Genomic DNA, 25063 nt, shown 5'->3' with positions numbered 1-25063 from the left:
CAACCCGGACATGTGCCCCGACCGGGAATCGAGATGCTCAACCACTGAACCACACTGGCTGGGCCTAAGGGTGTGTTTTTCTTAAAACATTTCTCCACTGCCTCCCAGTCCTCCTGGGTTGCCCAGTGTGTGTCCGGTAGATGAGACGCTTTCTCAGCAACTGGTCACCTCATCGAGGATTCGTGGGCAGGAGCCCAGGTGGCAGGGACGTCCCTGGGCCCCGAGAAGTCGCCAGACCCCACGCCCTTGACCGAGTTTAGAAAACCGGACGATTTTTGTTTCTCATTTGGCAGCAAAACCCAACCTGAACAGGTGTGGCTCCTGCGGCAGGTCTGCCCTGTCCCGTGAGGGCTGTGCCCCCTCCCCCTGGGGCCAAGGACCCCGCACACCTGCTTCCTGCCACCGTTGAGCTGAAGGACAGATGCCACCACTCAGCACAAGTGTGCAGGTGCGTGTCAGCAGACCTCCCACCCGTTGTGGGTCCTTTCCCAACATTCCCAGCTCTCTGCCCCTCAGCACCCCACCCTGACCCCCACCCCGGGGTCAGCTCGTCAGGAGGGCTAGCAGTGTGGCTCCTATAGGGGGTGTCACCTTCCATGGACCACTCCGTCTGCAGGGCGCATGTATGATGGAGGGGACCCTCCCCACAGGCGAGAGGCCCCGGCCCAGGGGAGGGAGCCACGGGCGTGAGTGAGGAGTCACCTGCGCTGACTCACAGAGGAAAGCCGCGGGGCTCTTGGCAGACACTTCTTTTATTTAGAAAATAAATCCCCCGAGGGCTCTGGCTTCTGACGGGGGCGGGGAAGAGCGTGACGAGCAGCACGTTCCCAGCACCTGGTGGGAGAAGGACCAGCATCTTCCGCCGCTCGCAGGCAGGCCGCCGGCGCAGGGCCAGGGAGAACCCTCCTAGGGTCGTACATATACATTCACTTCCATTGCAGTTTAGAAATCAGCTCTTCCTCACCAAGATTTACAATAAAAATAAAATGATCTGCTCTGTAAACTATAGTAGAAAGTGTCAAATGTCTTAAAAACGATCTTCCTACAACGGAAAAGGCGTTAGTGTTCTTTCTGGGTGGAGGAGGACCCAGATGTGCTGGGCGGGTGCTGGGCCGGGGAGCGCTTGGCTGGGGGGCGGGGCTGAGGCCGAGGCTGGTCCAGCTCCTTCAGCTCCAGGCCCAGCTCTCCGCTCCCGGGGCCCCGTGCCTACGGCTGCTCCACGGTCGCCTGGTCCTTGGCGGTCGCCTGGTCCTTGGCGGTCGCCTGGTCCTTGGCGGTCGCCTGGTCCTTGGCAGTCGCCTGGTCCTTGGCGGTCGCCTGGTCCTTGGCGGTCGCCTGGTCCTTGGCGGTCGCCTGGTCCCTGGCGGCGGCCACCAGCTCTGCGAGGGCCGGGAAGCTTCTGATGCGCTCGGGGTGCAGGCCCAGCTTCTGTATCTGCAAAGGCCACGAGAACAAGCTGAGACACTGCGACGTACGGAATGTGAAGAGCCGTGTGACAAGGGGAACATTCGCCCTCCCCCTGCGCTGAGGGGCCGCTCCCTGAAGAACGGCAGCATGCTTGTTCCTCTGGAGCAGCGGTTCTCAACCTTCCTCACGCCGTGGCCCTTTCATACAGCTCCTCGTGTTGTGGGGACCCCCAACCATCAAATTATTTTCGTTGCTACTTCATCACTGTCATGTTGCTACTGTTATGAATCGTCATGTAAATATCTGATAGGCAGGATGTATTTTCATTGTTACAAACTGAACATAATGAAAGCATCGTGATGAATCACAAAAACAATATGTAATTATAGATGTGTTTTCCGATGGCCTTAGGCGACCCCTGTGAAAGGGTCGTTCGACCCCTAAAGGGGTCGCGACCCACAGGTTGAGAACCGCTGTTCTAGAGCAAAGGACATACTTATTGCAAAACTGCATTCTGGGTAAGACACTTGGCATTCGAAGAAGCCAGCGTGTTAGTTGACCCCCACCCATCCAATCAGAGCCCAGGGGGTGAGAGCCTTTGGAGGCTGGCAAAGACAAGCCCCCCGAGGGGAAGAATCAATGAGCTGCTTTTCCAGGGGAGAAGTCTCCAGAAAGGACAGGCGGGTCTTCATTGCGTAACCTGTCCACAGCCCTTTCTCAGAATTGATGAATTGAAGACACTCTGGCACAGCGTCTCCTGTGAGTTGCTTTGGTAACAGAAGGCACAGCGAGTCCCCACTGCAGCTCAGCAACAGTGAGACCCAGGAGGGCCCGCGCCGCCCATTCAGGACTCGTGAGAGCTGAGGTCGCTCTGGGGCTGGGACGGGGCTCCCCGTTTCCTTCCCCACGCCCCTCCTATCTCCTTTCTTCCTGTTGCTGATTCGTTCCTCATGGCTTCATAACAACGTCCCTGCTTCTAAGACTTAGATTAAGTTTCTCTGGGGCAATAAAGAAGCACGCCACGGCCGTAACCGGTGTGGCTCAGTGGATAGAGCGTCAGCCTGCGGACTGAAAGGTCCCGGGTTCGATTCCGGTCAAGGGCATGTACCTGGGTTTCGGGCACATCCCCAGTAGGAGGTGTGCAGGAGGCAGCTGATCGATGTTTCTCTCTCATTGATGCTTCTAACTCTCTATCCCTCTCCCTTCCTCTCTGTAAAGAATCAATAAAATATGTTTAAAAAAAAGAAAAGAAAAAAAAGCAGCAGTACACCACGCACTGGGCCAGGCCCTATCTCTCACCCGCCTCGGGCAGAGAAGGCGAGTCCCAGGGGCCCTGATGTGAGAGGCTCCTCGGAGCGGGCACCCCAGGCCCTGCGGACGGAAATGCCCACGTCCCGTCTTGTTCCCCAGCGAGGGCTCCTGAGACCGGCCCGAGGACTCGCTCTGTACAGTCACCCGCCACCTCTGACGCTCCGAGCAGGGTAAGGGCCCCTTTCTGAGCATCCAAGTTTGATGACCCTCGAGGGGTCACCTCTGACTCCAAAGAAAGGCCTGCGCGGAGCCCGCTGCCCGAGGGAGACGTGCAGGCACCCGCACACCGCGCTCCACAGCCTGCGCTTGCCACCTGCTTGCCACCTGCGGGGACCTGCGTCAGACGGGTTCTCGAGCATCACACACAGGGTCCGGGCCAGAGCTCTGGTTACTCGGAGCCAAACTCACAGAAGACCAGGCCCCAGCCCCGACGTCCTATCGGCACTTTCCACGCAGTGACCAGGGGGACACGCCCGTGAGCACCGCCCCGGGCTTCTCGGGCACGAACACTACTGGCCGTGCAGATGCCAAACGCACAAAAGATCAACCCGGTGGACTTCGAAAACTCGATTTCCACATTGTCCTATCTCTTCCTTCTTGTAACTCCTGGGTGCAAATATCCCGACTTCACGGATTTGGGGCCCCGACCCCTTTTCCCAGCGGAGGGAACAGCCTCCTGACCCTCGACGGCATCTCTGGGCTCACGTGAGCCACCAGGTGACCCCAGGACTCGGTTCCAGAGTCCCTGGAACGGACGCGCTCGCGGTTACCTGGTCACCTAGGTACTCCACGTCCAAGGCCAGCTGCAGCCGGATTTTGTCGTCGTCGCTCATGCCGCCGCCGCCGCCGGACCCGCCGGGGTTGGCGGGGGAGGATTTCCGGGCTTGTTTGAGCCTTTTCAGGCTCTCCTCCATCTTCTTCACGGAGTGCAGGACGTCGGACACGGTTTCATAGAACCTAGAGCACGAGACATGTTACAGTGAAACAGACACTGGCATGGAACACAAACGCACTGACTGGCAACGTGGACCAACAAAAGGGGGAAAAGGGTTTTTAAGATAAAAATTCACTTCCAGTAAAAAAAAAAAAAATCAGCCTTGGTAAATATTTAATGTTTTTAACTGAAAGAAAATTGACGGCCCAGCACTGCATTCCCTCCAAACTGAAGAAATATGTACACGGATTTTATTCAACATTTCAGTCCTGGCCACTCCGAGGAAACTATGGGTCTGTCTTCCACCGAGTGAGCACCTGCAGCTCGTTCCCCAAAAACAGGGAGCAAGTCCATTTACAACCAGTTCTGGAAAGTCCATCTTTTAAAGAGTGAAAGCATTTCAAGATTTTAAAAAAAACTGCCTTCCAAATAGTCTCCATTTGCCGTCCAAATGAGAAATGAGTTACATTTAAAAGCTCTGTTTACAAGCTGATTACTTGGCATTTACATAGAAATCATGTTAGAATTCATTGCAATGTTTGAAATGAACCCACAAATGCCACTTAGCTCCGAAGTAATTGAAACAAATATAATACTACGGCAAAGTTAATAACTGAACAAAATTCAACAACACGACGGGTAACAGGCTCGAGCGCAGTCAGGGTGGGCACCTGGGAAGAGCGGATGAATGAGAAACGAGCTGCCCCCTGACAGAGACCTCCTTGCACTGTCACGGGCTGTGGGGCGTGGACCCCGCCTGTCCGCAGCTGCCATTGTTTCCCTTCCTCATTCGACCGTCTCCCCACTGCACGCTCTCTGACTACATGGCATGACCAACGCCATTCTGGATGGACGGCCGAGGAGAGAAAGGGCCTCACAGGAAACCCTGTGACTGGACTTACAGGATGAGGCCTGCGGGAGATGGTACCCAGGACAGGAAAGGCAGGCCCAGGGCGGGGCAGGGACCCTGAAGGTGTGCGGCCTGGGAGAGGCCAGGACAGACAGAGCCCTGGGAGGGGAGTGCAGCGAGCACAGCTCGGCCGCCCACACTGCTGGGCAGAGGCCGGGGCCTCCCTGCTTGGTCCAGTGACGCAGCCCCATGATGGCCTCCGCTGGCCTCCCTGCGCCCTCTGACGGCCTCGGCGGCCTCGGATGCGGGGCCCCTCACCTGTGCGTGCTCTCGGACAGCGCGCCCTCCAGCCACTGCTGGATCAGCTCGGGCTTGAGCTTGTCCTTGTGCCCGCTCCGCAGCTGGTGGCACGGCCTCAGAGCGCTGTCCACATAAGAGGAGGCTGTCGTGGGCACCTCCTGGGGTAGTGGCGGTGGGGGTGAGAGATGCACACAGAGAGAGAGAGAGAGAGAGAGAGAGAGAGAGAGAGAGAGAGAGAGAGAGACAGAGAGAGACAGAGAGAGAGAGAGACAGAGAGAAGATGCTGTTCAAACCTCAAGGTCAAAGGAGACTAGTCACTCTCCCGTTCTGAGACACGCACACCCGCACGCTCCCTGGTGAGGGTGCGCCCCCCAAACCCGAGCTCCTCGGAGGAGAGGGAGTGGCCTCCGCTTCCCTCACCCTCTGCCTGCTCCTCCCCTCCCTCCCGCTCTCCTGCCCTCTCTCCCGGCACCGACCTTGTTGGTCCTTCGGTACAGCCGGGGCACCTCCAGGGCGCTCTTCAGGGAACCGAAGCAGGACTCGCTTAGGTCCTGGACGATCCTGGCACTGAGGGCGGGCGCGCAGGCCGACAGGGACAGCCGCGAGTCCTCCAGGGCGGCTGTGACACACAGACTGAGCTCAGTCACGCTACCCAGGCCGGTGTGACTGTCACTTTAAATGCTGCCATGGTATTTAGAGTGTACAACAACACATCGAGTCAAATGGCGAGCATGCAACACGGTTTTGCATTGAGGGGCGTTATAATCATACAACAGAGAAACAGCTAAGGGTTTACAGCTAAAGAAAATGGTAGTTGAAATGCATCCCAATCTCTAAAGTTTTGTTTTAAATTATTTCCTATTCAAAGATTTGCTAAGTCTGGGATTTGCTTTTACCTGAGATAGAAGAAAAATTCTTAAAGCCAATCATCTCGAGCTTGGGCTGGATTATTTCCAAGAGTTCTGGAAGCTGAAATAAACGTGCAGTTTGTGTGCAGTTACTTTTTAAATCCAAGGAAGAGGCCATTCTCTTTGCACCTGCGTCCTCTAGGACACTGTTATGAATGATAAAACCGAACTTGGGACGCTTAGCACCATTCATCAGAAGAAAGCAAAATTCTTGCCCTAACTGGTTTGGCTCAGTGGATAGAGCCAAAAGACTGAAGGGTCCCAGGTTCGATTCCGGTCAAGGGCATGTACCTTGGTTGCGGGCACATCCCCAGTAGGGGGTGTGCAGGAGGCAGCTGATCGATGTTTCTCTCTCATCGATGTTTCTAACTCTCTATCCCTCTCCCTTTCTGTAAAAAATCAATAAAATATATTTAAAAAAATAAAAAAAAAGAAAGCAAAATTCTCAATGACAACTTTCACGGGAAATGGACCCACCGTGGGAAGCAGCAGCAGCGTGGCTGTTCCCACGCCCAAGAACAAACATCATCTTCTATTCCGTGGCTCCCCCGCACAAAAAAGCTCACCAAAAGACCATGTTCTCGCTCAAAACATACAATATTTGGAACGCCACAAAATATTTCAACTCGAGGAAAGCACAATTATGAAACAGAGGACTTAAATACAAATTCATCCACCAGGTTCTCTTTAATAAAAGCAAAACATGGGACAGACGCAGACACAGAGGGAAAAATTAATAGTTCAGGACTTTCAAAGTAGAGCTGAAGAGTAAATGTTCCTAAGAAGTATTTGGGCTCTCGAATGGAAATGATTAAATCCAGCCCAGCACGGATCGGGCCTGCACAGGGAGTGGAGTGGATGAGAAAGAGCCGGGGAGCCGCTCACACTGAGCTGGGACGCCATCCCTGGAAAAGCCGCAGGGAGACCCGCAGGAGGGAGGAGGGGGCGCGGCTGCCAGGAAGGCTGGGTGAGGGGAGACGCGGGAGGTGTTCTCTTGGGTACCAGGGCCCGCGGGTTTGCAGCCCTGCGGCTGCTGCCAGTGTGGGCACGCTCTCTGGGGAGCGCTGCCCGAGCACGGGGCATCCTGGCACACGGGCTTACCTGCTCCTGCAGCCGGGCCAGGTCGGCGGCCGCGTGCACGAGCTGCGTGCTGGAGATGGAAGCCGCGGGCTTCGCCTCGGAAGGGCCGCTGCCCGGGTCCTCGCTGTTTCCCGGGGCAGCGGGAGCGTCTTTGCTAGCAGTTCCCAGAGGTTTCCGAACGTCCTTGGCGCTCTCATTCGAGATGGGCCTGAGCAGAAGCTGAGACGGGATTTCCATGGTCACACACTCCTCCACCAGGAAGCTCCATGGGACCCACATACGCGGGCCAGCAAGTCACGGGAAATGCTGGCGTCCGCCATCCCACTCCCCTCTCACGGCAGCATGGCCGTTTCCATCTCAGGGCACTTAGGCCAGTGATGGCGAACCTTTGAGCTCGGCGTGTCAGCATTTTGAAAAACCCTAACTTCACTCTGGTGCCGTGTCACATATAGAAATTTTTTGATCTTTGCAACCATAGTAAAACAAAGATTTATATTTTTGATATTTATTTTATGTGTTTAAATGCCATTTAATAAAGAAAAATCAACCCCAAAAATGAGTTCGCGTGTCCCCTCTGACACGCGTGTCACAGGTTCGCCATCGCTGACTGAGTGGCTCGATGTATCTGTAAAGCCCCGTGGCCAGGCTCACCTCGCTGACAAACACGGAGTACCGCGCCAGCACCTGCAGCGTGAGCCTCCACAGCCGGTGCGCCAGCGACGGCAGGAACAGCTGCTCCGACCAGCACCTCTGCAGGCAGCTCCACGTCCGGTGCGACGCCAGCAGGCAGTAGGCGCTCCCAGCTGCAGGGAAAGCACACGCGGGGCAGGCGCCTCGGTCAATGCGGCTGCGATCTAGGGCAGTGACGGCGAGCCTGTGACACGCGTGTCAGAGGGGACACGCGAACTCATTTTTTGGGTTGAGTTTTCTTTGTTAAATGGCATTTAAATAGATAAGATAAATATCAAAAATAGAAGTCTTTGTTTTACTATGGTGGCAAAGATCAAAAAATTTCTATAGATGACACGGCACCAGAGTGAAGTTAGGGTTTTTCAAAATGCTGGCACGCCGAGCTCAAAAGGTTCGCCGTCACTGCTCTAGTGTCTGCGGTGTGTGACCCGGGGGTACAGAGTGGCACCCTGAAGTCTGTGTGGCCAGCGACACGGCTCAGCGATGCACTCTCTGATTTTACACGGTTCCACCTCCCAGGTGTCTGATAACTATTAACCGTATACAGCTTCCAGAAATAGCTAGTTAATAAGCACTTCATACCAAATCAACAAACACGAGTCAAAGTGGCCGTCACTTGCCAGGGTTTAAACTTTGGTTTTGAATTTGCCCTGTTTCATCTGTCACCTTCTCTTCCCTACCTGATCACACGATTTGGATGCAGGGAGTTCACTGCACTTGAGCATTCTGGCAAAGACAGATGTAAACTAACTTTCAGGCCACAGAGCGGAGTGCAGAAATAGTGCGGCAGCCAGACCTATGCGGCTACAGACACAGCCCGTGTTCTGTGAGCGACTAAACGGTCACAATCAACAGGCTGCCATCCAACAAGAATCTCTTTACTTGCTGACAGGACGGGGCTGTAACGAATGCAAACACGGCTGGAAAGTCTGCATCCCAAGCAGCACCAACTGCCCGATGAGCCAGGACTGTGCCCCGCGCTGAGGCCCAGCCCCAGGTGTGACGCACCAGGGAGGGAGGGGCCGTCGGATCCTGGGAAGAAGGCAGCGCGCAGCCAATTTGCTACAAAAAGGGCTGATCACTTGGCAATCAGGGGCTATGTCCCCTCAGCATGTGATATGCAGGAACAAACACGAGGGCTGCTCCCTATACTCCTACAGCAGCCTCTTATTAGCTCTATAAAGCAAAAACCATAGGAACCACAATATTTGACTTCTTTTTGTCTCTTAAAAAAGGCCAGTCACAGGAAGTCTTTAAGGTCCAGCTTCCTGGGTCCCAGGAAAGGGTACAAGTGCCCTCGGGGATCGGGGTCGAGATGGTGAGCTCCGCGCCCCCTCGGGGACCTGTCATTCACCACCTTAAGGCATTACCTGGAGCGTCTTCCAGGGCATCTGTCAGCGCTGCCTCTAAGGACCCCGCGATCTCTCTGAACCTGGGATAAAACAAGAGCGCGAGTCAGTGTTTCTGCTGCTGCTGACGCCTTTCCCTGTCCATTCCCCCTTCTTCCTAGCACCAGGGACTTCCTCCACCCGGGGCCACGGAGGGCGGCCGAGTAACGGCCTGAAGATACCCAGGTCCTAATCCCTGGAGCCTGCGGCCACGCCCTCATACGGCACAGGGGGCTTTGCAGGCGGGATTCAATGAGACCCTGAGGTGAGACAAGATCCTGGATTATCTGGGTGCAATCACATGCTCCTTAAAAGGAGGAGGCTGGGGAGAAATGAAGACTTAGCAGATAGAGACACAACGCAAAGTTTTACGCACACATGATAAAGTACAAGAATGGGGGTGGGGGTATGTGCACAGTCGGACGCAGGCGCACACACCTGTTGCTAAGAGTGCAATGGGAATACTTCTCCTTAGTGACATGTCAAACACTCCCATCCCACTGGTTTTGAAACTTCCTTCAAATGACCCCGAGGTGAGTGAGTCAGATAACAGCGCAACTCTGACCCCAGCCATGTTTGCAGGATTTTGTCACAATTCGGGGTAAACAACTCAACACCTGATAGAAATCAATAGAAGAGTCCTACAAAGTATCACCTGAGTTTATTTTTTAAACGGAAAAACAAATGTATTGAGAACAAGCTCCATATCTGAAAAATAATTTTTACACAACAGCCAGGGCAGTGCCCGGACATGGGTGACAGTGCAGGATTCCTAAGCAGGGGTCGCGGGGTCCGGGGAAACGATAGAAAAGGGGAGTTTGCCTGGCCTGAGTGGCTCAGTGGTTGAGCATCAACCTGTGAACCAGGAGATCACGGTTCGATTCCTGGTCAGGGCACAGGCTCAGTTGCAGCTCCATCCCCAGTGTGGGGTGTGCAGGAGGCAGCCGATCCATGATTCTCTCTCATTCTCCCTTCCTTTCTGAAATTTAAAAAAAAAAAAAATTATTTTTTTAAGAAAATCAGAAGAAAAAAAGAGGAGCTTGCAGGCAGTAGACAGCAGGATGTGCTATGACGGCATCTAACTCCAGGCACGGACTACAAAAGAACCGGCCAGATCTCAACAGCACTTGCCGGTGGCAGCCTTCGCCTGTCAAACGATGCTTCCCTCTTTTCAGCTCTGCTCAGGAAGCAAAGGGCTTCCTGCCCGGCCCGATCCCGATCATCAAACCTCAGCAATGCAGTCCACGAACACCTTAGAGGGTCAAGTCCTTGCTTTCCTGCCACAAGATAAGCTACACGATGTAACCCGGACACATGAAGCATAAACACAGGATTGCACGTATGTGAAAGGGCACTTGGCTAACATTCTGAAAGCTGTGATTTCATTATCAGAGGTGATTCCACACATCCCCGTCACGGTGAGCAATTACAATCAAGGCACCTAATTCGTAATCCATTTCCCTCGCTGTAATTTTTCCTCCGCGCTCTGGGGAAAGGACGGCATCACAATGAACGAAAGCATAAAAACACTAAACAAAACGCTATGATTCTTTAAAGAGCGTTTCGACCAAAAGGCTCTAGTTAATGCCGTTCTACAGAGGAGTTGACATGACCTCATTCAGGGGAACCTGCAAAGATGGCCGCTATCATCTGCTTTCCCAGCGGACCCAGGCTGCTGTGGTTATGATCAAGCTCCCCGGGCAGCTGACGGAGCCGCTCCCTGACACAGGCTACAGCACCGGGGCGTCGGGGAGAAAAGGGGCCCCGCTTTCCAGACCAGAGAGACGAGTGTCACCGTTGATAAAGGAGCCAAGGTAACAACCAGGACTCTCGTACCCGGGAACACAGAATCCGCTGGAAGAACACCTCTTGGAATCCAAAGCCCACACCCTTTCCTCCCCCCGCCCGGAGGGGAACCTGGCCCAGAGGAGCAGAAGTGACAGCGGTGGGACAGGCCCACTTGTGGAGGCAGGTGAGAAGACAGGGACAGCTCAGGGAAGAGCTGCCACGCACTCCCACGCCCTCTCTCCCACGATGAACGAGAGAACGTGGGGGTGAAGCTGGGCCTGGAGTCCAGCCTTCTCCGCGTCACTTCTCAGCTCGCTGGTTACCAAACACTCACCCTTATCCTGTCATGCAGCCTAACGCTGACATTGGTGATATTTCCTGTACATTTCCACTTGAAATTTTGTTTCCCAAAGGATAGTATGATGATCCCAAAGAAAAGGCTGTTAACAGGGGGCCCCGACCTGCTTAGCTGGTATTCGAATTCTCTTAGGAAGGTGGAGGCGGGCGGGGAATGAGTTACTGACCGTATTTGAAAATAAACAGGCAAGTTCCACTTATTGTTGAAGCTGTGATAGGCAGGATGCGCGCGCAGTCTTCTCACGCTGGCCTGGGATCCGCACTGCCGTTCAAATGCCCTCACAAAGCCCATGCTGATGGTGTATTTCTAAAATAAGAACGAGCAGGTGGCATTTTCACTGCCAACACCCGGAATTGGGAGCATCTACTAAAACCTGTGATCGAGATAAAGGAGGGCAGCACAGAACCACAGCTTCTAGAGCTGACAGGGGCCCAAGGGACCTCCCTTTAGTCCCCACGTAAAGCCCAGGCAAGGCCCGCGTGGCCCCGTGGCATGCTCAAGGTCTCCCGTGGCCAGTCCACTTGGACACCCGGGTGCTACAGAGCCGTGCTCTTTACGTGACAGCTCTCACCCTCTAGGGCACCCCTCACCCCGTCCCTGGAGCTGGATGAGACGGCAGATTAAGCAGTACAGCCTCCATCGCCTCTCCAGGAGAAGTGCAAAATTTTAAAAAGGAAAGAATCAACCATGTGAGTAATGATGTCATTTTTATAGACGAGACAGCAGCAAAAGTGACGGGGACGTAACAGCCGCAGAAGAGCAGCAGCTAACACTTCCTTAGCAGTTACCATCCGCATATGTGCTTACATAGTGTTATTAACTTAACCCACAAACCACCGTAGGAGGCAACTGCCATTATCATCACCCCCACTTTACAGACGATGTTTCCTCTTCTGTTTAGGCTCAGAGAGAATTCGCCCAAAGACAAAGCTGAGAAAGAGAAAGTCAACAGAGCAAAACCCGGGGCTGCTATAAGGGATGTGCTATTCCCAGGTGCCCAGGCTCCGGGGAGAACACCCTGGCCTCTCCATGCCTCCTTCTCAGGGAAGAGGGGCTCCATTCGCCTCAATACGCTGAGGCCTGTGCTTCCACAGAAGGTTCAGTGCAGTGAGCACCCCAGGTCCTGAGCACGGGCAGGTGTGTGGATTTGAGGCCAAGAAAGCTGTTATTCATCTCTTTCAGGGTGAAACTATACCTTAGGATCTAATGGATGCTAATAGAATACAGAACATTTCCCTCTGCGAGGAAAGCGGGTCACATTAAAACTGCAAGCTGAAAGCATTTCTTGAAAGGAACAGATGCTTGCTGGACACTACGCCCACAAACATTAAATACTGGGAAAGGATTCTAAAGTTAAACTTTTTCCAGAAAGCTTCATTTCTGAGCTGAAACAAATCATAATGTGATCAATATGATTCTCTAAGGAGCACAGCAAAATATAAAGGCTCTTAAATTGCAAATACTTAGGACAATTATTTCACACCGCCTATGGTATCTACTTTTAAATCACAGAAATCATTGTCAATGTCCTATAACATGGAACTATTAGCCAAGAGGACAGATGAGTGATATTTCTGGGACAATGAAGTTCTACCAGGCCCCAGGCTCAAACCACACTTACCTTTTGCCTCTGTACATTTAAAAATCATCAAATTCACCAGGTCGATTAGAAAAAGGAGCAAAGAGAACTTCTAGAAGTGACAATTAGGGTAATTAAAATTGTAAACAATGTCCAGATTAAAAACAGTTTAGACACAACTGAAGAAGGAATGAGTACACTAGAAGACAGGTCCCGAGAAATTACCCAGAATGCAGCACAGAGACCAAGAGATGAAAAATAGAAAAGTCCTTTTAGGAAACATAAAGGATCAAGTGTGGAGTCTAATCCAGAGTTCTAGAAGGAAACAGAAGAATGGGAGGGAAGCACAACTGAAGAGACAGGGAGACAAATGTTCCAGAATTTACAAAAGACAACAATCCTCGGATTCAGGAAACCCAACACATCCCAATACAGTAACTAAAAAGCAGCTCGTCCTAGACATATTATAATGAAAAAGCACACCAAAGTCACAGATTTTAAGAGGAGATTTCAGAGCAGCCAGAGGAAAAAGGCACCAACTACAAAGAAACCACAATTAGGTTGCAGCTAATTTCATTAACAGAAGTCAAAAGACAATGTTCAAAGTGCAGAGAATTCTATTTCCAGCAAAACTACTTTTCAAACATGAAAGTCATAGGGTTATTTTTAGACAAACACAAACTAAGGGTTTATTATAAAAAATGAAGGTTATCGCCCTGACCGGTTTGGCTCTGTGGATAGAGCGATGGCCTGCGGACTGAAGGGTCCCAGGTTCGATTCCGGTCAAGGGCATGTACCTGGGTTGCGGGCACATCCCCAGTGGGGAGTGTGCAGGAGGCAGCTGATCGATGTTTCTCTCTCATCGATGTTTCTAGCTCTTTATCCCTCTCCCGTCCTCTCTGTAAAAAAATCAATAAAATATATTTTTTTAAAAAAATGAAGGTTATCATCCACAGATCGTTACTAAAAAAGTCTCCTAACATGAACTTCAGGAAGAAGAAAAAGGACCCAGGAAGGAGGCCTAACATCCAAGAAGGAACAGCCTGCGAAGGACCCGAACCAGGGGGAGTGGCACCTGACAGTCCTGAGAGGACAATGGCCACGGACAACAGTAGCAATCAGGCCTGCTTGGGGGCTACAGACATCAAAATAGAAACGAGACCCGGAAACAATAACATATACTATGAAATGGGGCGGCCAGCATTCAAGGGTCTAAGCTCCCGGCACCGCTCACGCGGCTGGAGAACACCAGCCACCGTTAGATCCTGTAACCGCGCAGGCTGCTTAATATACGGAGCAATAAAGGACAGAACTTCAAAATTAGTAGCGGGAACAGGGGACACACAACGTGAAAAAGGCAAACAAACCCCCAGAGTCCAAAACACAAAGGAGGGGGAAAGGAAGGAAGGAAAGAGGGACAAACAGGAAGCACGAGACCCAAATGCATCGGTCACTGCCGTCATTATACATTTAATAAATTACCTAATGAAAAGACGAAGACTGTCATATTGAATAAAAAAAATTAAAATCCAGGGAAGGAGAAGGCAGAGAGGCCCCAAGAGGCTAGTGAGGCCGAGCGCTGGGCCAGGAATTCAGGCCGCTGGCCCAAGAGTCTTATTCTTCACTGTGGCCCTATGCTTCACCTTAAAACACAATACGACAAAAAATAAAGATAATTTTTTTTTTAATTTCAAAAGTAAAGATAAGTTTACTTTTGAAATCTAAACCATGAAATATTTTAAACGATAACATGATTTTAAGAAAACAGTACATTTTAGGGTCTCCTAATCTTTTAAACTACATAGGACAATTACATACATTTTAAAGTCTAAATCAATAGTAGTTTTTGTTTTCCTTCACAATTATACAGTAGAGGCATAAAAACTTAACTTTTTTGTGGACAATTATAAAGAAAAGGGCTTTTAATGGTACTAGGATCTTTTTTTTTTCCACTTTGAAAATAATGTACATATCTAGTCACAATTGCGTCTAGACTGAATTGTACTTTATGTTCTAAAATTAAAATATTCTCACTCCTAAGAGTACCGGGGACTATTACACGAATAAAGCACTGTGTGTGCCTTAAGGTAAGCGCTCACGTAGCAACTCACACCGTGGTTCTGACCCAACCACAGAGCCACGCCTGTGCAGAAGACAACATGATCGCTCTAAAACCTCAGGTTAACATCTTCCAGAGTCAAAACGAAGGAGGGACAGGTACCTCGTGAAATGCATTGGGATCCCCAGGGTTAAAGAGTGAGGGCAGGTTCTCCTCTAATCCTCGCACTATTTCCGGCCAGACCGAATTCACCAAAAAATCGTATCCGGGAACAGTATTGCCTTTCTCACTGTAAGGAAAGAGCAAAATTGCAGTCAAATACACCATCATCTTCTACGTACAAAGAGCAAAATTCTACCGTGGTGCTTTTACTACAAGTTCCTCAGCCTCACACTTATTTCAACCCCTTTTTTAAAAACTGTCAATTAGTTTGTTTCTCCACCCACATTTCTATTTCACGCCTTAAACTCAGGCTCACCTTGAACCTGACGCATTGTAGAGAGCTGGTGTCAAGGATAAGGCAAAACCACCACGCCAAGGTGCCTGGGCACAATTTCCCCCTTAAAGTCGGACACCACATCCACACTCGATCTTAGAAAGGAGGCGATCTACCACCGCAAGAAAAGCGATCTTTGCACGCAACCTGAACACCAGTGATGCTAATTTCCCAATGACTAACAGCGTTGTCACTTCTGAACTGTCTCTAAGATTGCCCCAGTTCTAAGGTTCTATGACTGCATCATAAAGCCCCGTTTTCCTCTAGAAGCAGTGAGACGCCACGACCGACATGAAGAAGGCGAGGCTCTGAAGCTCAGACTTGTGGGTGAAGGCGAAAGACGAGGCGGAGGCAGGGAGAGCAAGTGGGCAGAGCCTGTTACTTTGGGGACAGAGGCCTGGACCGGGCCAGTGGCCGTGGTGACAGGTAACGGGGTATTTATGCCACGGAACTGGGAAGTCATGGGAATTAAAGGAGGAAAAACTGAAAATGACTTCAATCACACTCAGTATAAAACCTGCTGAGTTTAACTGAATTGGTAGTTCTAGGTCAGGGGTGGGCAAACTTTTTGACTCGAGGGCCACAATGGGTTCTTAAACTGGACCGGAGGGCCGGAACAAAAGCATGGATGGAGTGTTTGTGTGAACTAATACAAATTCAAAGTAAACATCATTACATAAAAGGGTATGGTCTTTTTTTTTTAGTTTTATTCATTTCAAACGGGCCGAATCCGGCCTGCGGGCCGTAGTTTGCCCACGGCTGTTCTAGATAGATTATGCCATTAGAATAATAGAAGGCAATCAATACTGATGTCGAACTAAGTTAAGAAAAAGCCAAGAGGGAAGGAAAGAGGCATTATAACCTTCACCCTCAGCCCCATCTACCAGATCTTATCTGCAGGAGGAGGCTATCGATGCCGCCTTGCAGCGCTGTGGGGACAGTCACATGGAGGCCAGGTCAGCTTCGTTTCATTGGACCACACTCTACTGCGCTTCGTTTTTTATAAATTGAAGGCAAGACCCTCCAGCAGCAAAAAGATTAAGAGTCACTGAAGGCTCAGAGGGTGGTTAGCATTGTTTAGCAAAAGTATTTACAGTTAAGGCAGGTACGCTTCTTTAGAAATAAGGCTGTTGCACACTTAACAAGCTACAGGACGGTGTAACGTAACTTTCAGATGCACCGGGAAACCAAAAAAATCCATGTGACCCGCTTTATTGCAACATTCGCTTTACTGCTGCGGTCTAGGCAGAACCCACACCACCTCTGAGGTATCCTGGGCCCACATGGCACAAGCCAGCCCCTATCGGCGTGCACAGGCGGCAGATGCAGCCATCACACCCAGGTGCGCTCTAGCACAGCAGACAAGTACCTTGAGATGGCCCCGCCTGTGACTTCCCGAAGAAGGCGGCAATGGTGAGGGACAAACTCCAGGAGCTTGTTGTACATGATCTGCAGGCCGTTTGGATGAGACTCAACCACCTGCTCTATAATCACCTGTTAAAAGAAAGAGCATTTTCAAAAAGCACCTAAAAGAGACGTAGAAACTATATACCACAAAGGAAAGAATTGAGAAAACCCATCCTCCTCCCTAAGGAACATGTTTCTAAATGGTACGTAAATCGTCGTTGCATCAAAACTGGTTCCTGGGATGAGCGTGTGCAGTTCCCTCGGCAATTTGCCTATAAAAGTCCTCCATCTTTGAATGTTCCCTCCCTCCCATCTCTGGCCTGGTCAATCCTCCATGTTTTTAAAGACTGAGCCAAATCTCACTTCCACGCTCAGAATTCCCTACTTGCTCCTCCCGGCTCACACACTGCTGGACTGCTCTATTCAACCCGAGACCAGTTCAAAACTGCTGCCTAGTAACTTTATTGACGTATAATTTACATCCCACAAAACTGACCTAAAAATGCTTTGATGCATACTTTCTCCCAGGCCAGCCCCTCACCCCCACCAAATGAAGATGACCCCTGGGCTGGGGCATCCTTAGAAAAGACAGGAGAGCAAGCCGATTCCCGGCACTGATTTAACCAACAGGGACCAGCCTTTTTCTACGCCTGATACTGTAGCAGACACACGCCTCTACAGAGAGCTCTCTGATCTGGCCTCCGCCCAGTGAAGTCTTGGAGACGGAATAAAAGCTGTGATGCTGGTGGAATAGAGCCCTTGAGATCACAGACCTGGTCCATGTATGGCTTCACCAGAACCTGACCGACGAGGGCCTCTGCGTCGCGGGTCTTGTCGATGGTGGCGTACGTCCGTAAGCAGTGCCGGACGATGTCGACATCCGCCGTCTGAAGGCCTTCGAGCAGGAGGCCCTCCAGCGACTGCTGCAGCATGGCCGTGATGCCCGCGATCCGCTGCAAGGAGACAGGGGAGTCAGCAAGGCTCCGGCGGGAACAGGTCCTGGGAGTCCAAACACAACGTGACCCCTGTACTCTAACAGAAGGTCATGTATGTAACATGGACATGCTAGCCTATCCTGAAGATCCACAGTGACTCTCTCCTCCTCCCCACAATCCCTAGAAGTAAACCTTTGCATCATCAAAGGCGAGGTTAGAGAGAATTACAGGACGAGAAAAACAGTTATTTTCCCCTTAAGCTACAGAGTAAATCAAACACATGAATTTAGCTGAAACCGGTTTGGCTCAGTGGATAGAGCGTCGGCCTGCGGACTGAAAGGTCCCAGGTTCGATTCCGGTCAAGGGCATGTGCCTGGGTTGCGGGCATATCCCCAGTGGGAGATGTGCAGGAGGCGGCTGATCGATGTTTCTCGCTCATCGATGTTTCTAACTCTCTATCTCTCTCCCTTCCTCTCTGTAAAAAATCAATAAAATATATTTAAAACAAAACAAACTAACAAAAAAAACACATGAATTTAAAGTCTAGTCAAGGGCTCTGGATAAATGAACTCTGACTGAATCATAGAAAGCGTCAAGTTACGTGAAATTCACAATTAACTTCACTCTTGCAATTCAGAGAATATGCCTGTGTCTTTACACAAAAGCTATAATGCATGACGTGTAGGAAGCAGGGGTCTAAAAAACAAAACAAAAAAAGAAAGAAAAAATGCAAAGCTAGCTTCAAAACCCCATGGATCAACAACTACGAGGGGCATTACTAGGTTAAACCAACATTATTTAGCAAAGTCCTAGCTACCATCTGTGAGAACAGACAACACTTACTGGTCTCACTTTGTCCAGAAGAGGCATGCCTTTGCTTTGAACAGCATGAAACTGTAACTGGTTAAATTCTGTAGCGATTCTCTCCAAAATCTGTCCAGTCAGCAGTGGGCTAGTGGAGACAGGACAGAAACGTGATTCCTGAAGTTTGTTCATTTCACACGGTTAGTGGTGGGGATCCTTGAGCCCCGCTTGCTAGAACTTTCTCGTTTTCCACACCCCCCTGGTCCAAGGTGGGAGCTAAAGCCCCCTCTGTGCCATCGCCTTCACCACGAGCCACAGTACAGCACGTGGTAGGTGCAGTGGGGAAGGTACATGAGCCGATGTGGCCTGGCCACGGGCCTCAGGGCCCGACAGGAGCCGGAGCCGATCAGTGGGGAGGCAACTCCTGTCTGTTCCCACCCCCTTCCCCCGGCTCTCCCACTCACCTTTAACCCCCTTCTCTCCTCTTGCCCTTTCCTCTTATTCACACCTTTTCTAAAGAAAGCACCTCTAACTCCTCTCAAACACCAAATACTGTTGTCTCCTTCGGCAAATCAAACTAACCTTCTAGGAGCAACAAATAGAATACCTCAAAACAGCTTCCTTTACATTTCCATTTACCGAATGGCTGAGAGAGCAGGAGTTTAGATGCTCTGGTCCTAGCGAGAGGACATTCATCGTGTATCTTCCCCGAAGCCTAGTCAGTCCCTTCTTTCTTCTCACACACATTACAAAGCATCGCTCCCTCTCAGCAGGGAGTTAAATGGCAAGAGGAGAAAAGCAAAGGGCAGGCAGGGAAGCACCGGCCGGCTTTCCCGAGGCAGCCTCTGCCTGATGCCGACCAGTCGGGGAGGGACACGTGCAGTGAGGGCAGCAGTCAGTCCCTGGTCCTGCATTTGCAGCACCCCGAGGCCAGCCCAGGAGTGCAGCATTCACTGACGTGCGATTTCGTAAGAAAGAGTTACCTGTGTCCTTCCAGTGCGGATGTTTCTTTAGAACTCTGGGAATTTAAGATCTTTTCAATTTTCTCAACCGACCGAATAACTTGTATAAGCCTCAACACACACATCTATTCAAATGAAGCAAAAACATGTTATGATGTTTCAGCATCCTACATTTTGAATGTCTATGTAACACTGAACTTGCGAGAATGCCAATCTTAATCCTGGCTTTCTTTCTACAAGCATATTTCAACATTCTATCGCAAGGTTATTGTAGGAAAGAAACTGGACTTCTTTGCTTTCTCATGCTCTGCACTCTTTCTTATTCCTTCCTTCTTTTCCCATCTTAAACGAACCTTTCTACTGGTACGTTCATTTTCTTATAACCCTTTTGTTCATGTTTTAATGTGTTAATTCATTAAATACATTACACAACAAATATTATCAAACAGGTTGAGGAACATTATAAAACTCCCATCCTTAAAAGAATAAAGATACAAGGTCATTCATTCAACAGATAGTTACTGACCCCCTACTGTGAGCCACACATTCTTCTAGAAGGTGGGGGCCTGAGTGAATAAACGAGAAAAATGCCCTGCTCTCATGAAGCTTATCATCTTTTCTAGAAATGCATTGCATTCTGGGAAATCTTTAGGCAAAAGTTCAGAGGACATCTAAAGAATTAAACAGAAGGTCTCAAATAGGCTTCTCCCCTTGACATTTAAAAAAATATGCTCATAGCCACCGGGGGCTCAGTTCATTCCTGGTCAGGGCGCATGCCCGGATTGCGGGCTCCATCCCCAGTGGGGGGCATGGAGGAGGCGGCCGATCCATGATTCTCTCATCACTGATGCTTCTCTCGCTCCCTCTCTGAAATCTAATGCTAATAAATCCATTTAGAAGATACAGGAGGACCAGGCTAGAGTCAGAAGTCTTGAATCCTAATTCCAGCTCTGCTACTATACCATTATGATTACAAGTAAATCAGAAAATAAAATTAAAATCCAGGTCCAGTAAAACGTAAAGGCATAAAGGGGGAGGGGGAAACAGAAGTAATGAATGTAGCAGAGTAAGAGCAACACACACTACTTTTTCTAGAACAATCAGCCTGCAGTACAACACTGAAATGTGCTTAGAAAGCCCTACCCCGCATCTCTAAAACATGGGCACCTTCTCTGTAGGCGTCTTCCTGAGCATTCTTATTCTTACTGAACTGTCCCGTGCCTCACTGAGGTCAGTTACGATTGTTTCTCATTCTGGACACAATTTTAATTTTGTGTCCAATCGGGTACCTCTAAAATTTTGTCATATTTCAACTAGATACCATGACATTATGCTGCATATACATATATATGTGAAAACTTTGAGGAAAAAAGCAGTTTCCTCATAATCAAAACCATGAGAAGAGAGGATGAGGGGCTTTTAGCTGGCATGCAGCCCATGAAATCTAGATTTCTTTAAAAATGTTAATGCTGCCACAACTAAATTCAAGCATAAGAAGACTGCAGGTTTTCTGTCTTTTAAAACATTTTATGACTTTACCGCACCTCTCTTTAATCAGACCAGGAGTGAGGAGCCTGGGCCCCAGCTCTGGCTCCGGCCCTCACTGGCCCTGATCAGTCACTAGACCCAGCAGAGGCTGGACGTGTCCTCTGCAAAGGTGCCCGGAGTGCACCAGCCACATGCATGACAGTGCCTTCCCTCGAGGTGCTGTCTGGCACAAGTCCAGGCTGCAAGGTGCTGTGTGACACTTTACGTACCTTTTTCCCCCTAATGTCCTCTTGTTTAGACATTCGTTCATCTACTGCCCGAATTCCTTCACTGACAGATGACCTGAGACTCTTGAAAACAATAAAGGAAATGCACTGTTGAAATTGTTTCATGACATTTTACACATTTAATTCAATTCCACAGAACTGAACAAAATTTACATAATTAATTCATTTCCAGTATCTACAGGCCTGTATTATACAGATATTGACAAAATACAAAGTTTCAGACACAACTGCTATTGATTTGGGGGCAAAATGACATATGAAACGAGGGTCACACGGGATTAATGGCCAAAAGAATAATCTACAATGACTGTCGCAGATGGTCAGGGTAGAGAAAGGATAGTCTGAATCCGAGTACAGGAGGGTTTAGTGGGGGTGGGACTGGAGTTCCACACCTGTGCAGGCTGACCTGCATGGAGGGGAGATTATTAGAAGACAAAAGGTAGAAAGATACCAACTGAGCACCACATACTTGGGGCGGGGAGGAATCCACCTGGGCACTGCAGACTTCATTTTGGAGAGAAGTAGAAATAGAAAGGAAGGGGTTGACTTAGGAGGACTTCATTCAGATAAGGTCTTACTAGTAGACTAGATTCTATACATTTCAGGGAACTAAAAAATTGTTAAGTGCTCATATACCACAATGTAATGTTGATTTGGGAATATTAGGAAGCAAGAAGGGCCAGGAAAAGGGAGAGGTCATGGGACAGGTGGAGACACACGCCCAGCAGCTAATGCATCAAGCCACGTATGAGATCATAGAAATTAGGTCCAAAACGAAGGTAAGGAGAACAAACAGAATCAACAGGACAGCCCGGCCGGGGTGGCCCAGTGGTTGCTAGAATGGACCACTGAACCTCCGGCCAGAGGAGAGCAGCTCCTGCGGGACAAGCATCGCATACCTGACGGTGGACTGTCCATGGGATTTGGGGACTTACCAGAACTTCTTCTCGTAACTGTCCCAAAGGCACCGAGAGCTGGTTGAGGACTTTGTCCATGCCAACCTACAAGCGAAATCATGTCGCACACACACATCAGAGGCAGGAGTCAGAGGGAAGTATCTGTTTAATGAGCAAAGCACTAGACGTAGTTACTCTCTCTGAATAGCCATATACTGCTAAGCAGCTAGCTAAATAACCAATGTCATTTTGCCATAAATATTGCTCATAGAATAAGAAAAACAATCTGTTGATACGCATGAACCAATAAATAAGGGAAGTCCTAATAAACGAATGCTTCTTTATGCACAATTTGCCTTTGGATGAAATTTTAAATGAATCTGAAAAACATTTTAATGGGAGGTGAGTATAATTGGTGTAAAAGTCTGATGGATGGGCTCTAGCTCGTCTAAACGTGATTGTCACCTTTGAGGAAAATCCAAATTAAAAAGAAGGGAGATAAATTTTTTTTGGATTTCTAATCCTCCTGAAACATTTATCTTAGTGGTAGATTTCCCACACGCAAATATGGCTCATTAACCTTGATGCTTCTTGAAGTGCCCATGGAGATAACTACTTTCTGTACTTCTTTAAACAAACAGATTGAAAAACAAAATAAAATACGGACAAGACAACTTTTCTTGCAAGTACTTAACCTCAAGCATTTATTTCTCGATGACTTTTACAAACCACCCGCACATTTTTCTGAAGCCAGCTTCTTACAGAGCCACACTGGCCACTGCTCCCTCAGCCTGGCTCCAGCCAGCACGCGCCTGCAGGTAAAGCAAGCGCTTCCTTCCGAGCAGCTGATATTTACTCTTGCCCATTAGTCTCCACCAGTGAGATGTCATGGTAACCACTTGCAAACTAACCAAAGCCACTACTTTGGTATTATTGCCCTTTCTCTTGTGCTATACATGTGTTATGTTCACATATAACTTAAGAATATAACTATATGTATAGCTACCCTTAATAACAAATTCACAAATAATCAAACTAGCACCGTCTTAAATGAGAAAAAATGGAAACAAAAATGTATAGAAAAAGAAAGTTTAGTTCTTTTATTCATGAATGAGATTAGTAATCGCTTTACGTTTCTGAGGGGGAGGAAAATGAACTAAAAGATTTCTAAAATGCTCAGCATTTTAAGAGGAAACCTGAGCTGACAAGGTGTAGGTGTGGGTGTCGGCACACCAGCTGCAGAAGTGTGGGTCTCGGTTACCAGGTTTGTGGAGAGGTTGACGAAGTCCGCGTAGTCCTTGTTGATGAGCTCGACCATGGCGGTCTTCAGCAGCTTGTAGTAGAGTTCCAGGTCATCCCTCAGCTCCTCCAGCTGCACGCGCTTCCGACAGTCAGACACGAAGTGATCGACGTCGAAGTCTTCCTGAGAATACAACCGGAGCAGCTCTGAGTCACACCCTGAACGCTTTCACGGCGGCGCCTGCAGACCCTTTGTGACCAGTAACATGGTCTCAGCTGACGCCTCTGTTCTGTATGTCTATGTCCTACTGGAGGCCCGGTGCATGAAATCTGTGCACTGCTAGGGTCCCTAGTGGTTGCAGGCTGGGTACTCCCTCCCTTCCCCCGGGCCATTTGCTATTGCAGCTGCAGCAGGTCAGGACCTCCCTCCCTTCCCCTGGCAGGCCACACCGCCTGGTCGAAATCCCAGTGGAGGGACAATTTGCATCCTAGGCTTTTATTATATAGGACCATGGCCTGCACACCCGCCTCCAATTCCCCTCATCCAGAGAGCAGGGCAACGTGAGAAAAAGAGTATGAATATCCCACTCTGCCCTCCCCAGTGTGGCTCAGTGGATAGAGTTTCGGCCTGTGGACTGAAGGGTCCCCGGTTCAATTCTGGTCAAGGGCATGGACCCTGATTGCAGGCTCCATCCCCAGTAGGGGGCGGCAGGAGGCAGCTGATCGGTGTTTCTCTCTCATCCATGTTTCTAACTCTCTATCAGAGCCTCTCCCTTCCTCTCTATAAAAATCAATAAAATATATTTTTTTAAAAAAGAAAAAAGAATATCCCAATCGTTTTAAAATGTCTCATTCCAGCCCGGCCAGCCTGACACATGCCCGGTTGCGGGCTCGATCCCCAGTGGGGGTGAGGGTGGGAGTGGGGACCGCGTGCAGAAGGCAGCCGATCGGGGAGTCTCTCATCATTCATGTCCCTAGCTCTCTCTCCTTCTCTGAAGTTAATCTATATTTTTTTAAAATATATATATTTTTAAAAGTCTCGTTCCAGAAGCTTTCGGACGAGGGGCCTTTTCTTTCTGACCCGACCCTGGGAGGCACGTGGGCTCAGCGATTTGCTCAGGACGGGATTCCTGAGCTTCGGGGGCAGGACACCGGTGCCCACGCTTCCGTCCGGAGAGGGGACCGGCCATCTGCCTGCGCTGCACGGGGACGAGGACCAGGGACCGGGGACCGGCAGGGACCGGACGCTGCGCTCAGAACTTTGAGGCCTTTCCCCCCAATAAGCCCCATTTCACAGACGGGCTTCCTCCAGGCGCCACCCGCCACGCCTGAGGCCGAGAGGCTCGCTCACTGCCAAGGGCGGCGAGGTCCCCGGCTCCGGGGCGCGGGCCGGAGCCCGAGGGGAGGCCCCGGGCGGAGGGCAGAGGAGGGCGGGCCCCTGCGGCCCGGCTCCGGGGAGAAGCGCCCCGCACCTTCATGAACTCGTCCTTGTCGAAGCAGAGCGTGTCCGGCCCCGTGGGCAGGCTCATCCGGCTTCTCTCCATCGCGCCGGCTGCCGCCTCTCAGCGCCCAGATCCGAGCGAGGACAAGAAGCAGGAGGCGGCGCCCACGGACGCGGCGGCTGCAGCCACGATCAATTTCCACGGTCGGGGTGGCACCGCTTCCGCCAACATGGCAGCGCCCGCGCCGCAGCCAATCAGGGAGGATCCCCGCGGGCCCGCCTCCGCCTGCGCCGCCAAGAGGGGAGGCGCGCACCGCTGGGTTGGCGACGGCGGGCGGTGCTGCCCCCTGTGGCGGAGGGCGGAACTGCAAGCCCCGCTCGCTTCTTGGCTGGGCCCTGGAGGGGTCCTCTGCACCCCACCGTTTCAACGGGGGAGGGGAGGGTAGGGGTGGGGAA

General features: G+C 50.4%; 1 protein-coding gene across 3 annotated transcripts; it reads right to left on the bottom strand.

Moving 5' to 3' along the window:
• Positions 1–734: 734 nt before the first annotated feature.
• On the bottom strand, positions 735–24845 carry COG2 (component of oligomeric golgi complex 2). 3 transcript variants are annotated; one of them, XR_013997261.1, is made up of 19 exons: positions 24639–24845; positions 23189–23350; positions 21967–22032; positions 21014–21094; positions 19278–19381; positions 18334–18442; positions 17329–17508; positions 16518–16642; positions 14815–14941; positions 11181–11320; positions 8851–8912; positions 7442–7593; positions 6812–7009; positions 5699–5771; positions 5279–5421; positions 4821–4960; positions 3489–3734; positions 1354–1434; positions 735–1281 (listed from the first exon to the last, which is right to left on the bottom strand). XR_013997261.1 is itself a non-coding variant. In XM_081114301.1 (19 exons), exons 1-19 carry the CDS (start codon positions 24708–24710, stop codon positions 1207–1209), a joined length of 2277 nt encoding a protein of 758 aa, XP_080970427.1. In that variant the 5' UTR covers positions 24711–24845; the 3' UTR covers positions 735–1206. The 3 variants fall into 3 exon arrangements, 2 of the variants coding, with proteins under 2 accessions (XP_080970427.1, XP_080970426.1); XM_081114301.1 differs by having other exon boundaries at positions 3489–3675; XM_081114300.1 differs by having other exon boundaries at positions 735–1434; positions 3489–3675.
• Positions 24846–25063: the final 218 nt, after the last annotated feature.

Source organism: Myotis nattereri, assembly GCF_964212035.1.
Source record: "Myotis nattereri genome assembly, chromosome: 20".
NCBI classification, from domain to species: domain Eukaryota; kingdom Metazoa; phylum Chordata; class Mammalia; order Chiroptera; family Vespertilionidae; genus Myotis; species Myotis nattereri.
The sequence above is the reverse complement of the archived record's forward strand: the minus strand, read 5'-3'. Positions and strand labels throughout refer to the sequence as shown.

Coding starts and splice junctions, on each gene's coding strand:
- COG2 (XM_081114300.1), bottom strand. CDS start 24,710: ATGGAGAGAAGCCGGATGAGCCTGCCCACGGGGCCGGACACGCTCTGC. Junction 17,509..18,333: donor TTCTGGACAAAGTGAGACCA/GTAAGTGTTGTC, acceptor GTCTCCTTGCAG/CGGATCGCGGGCATCACGGC. Junction 7,010..7,441: donor ACTCCGTGTTTGTCAGCGAG/GTGAGCCTGGCC, acceptor ATCCCGTCTCAG/CTTCTGCTCAGGCCCATCTC.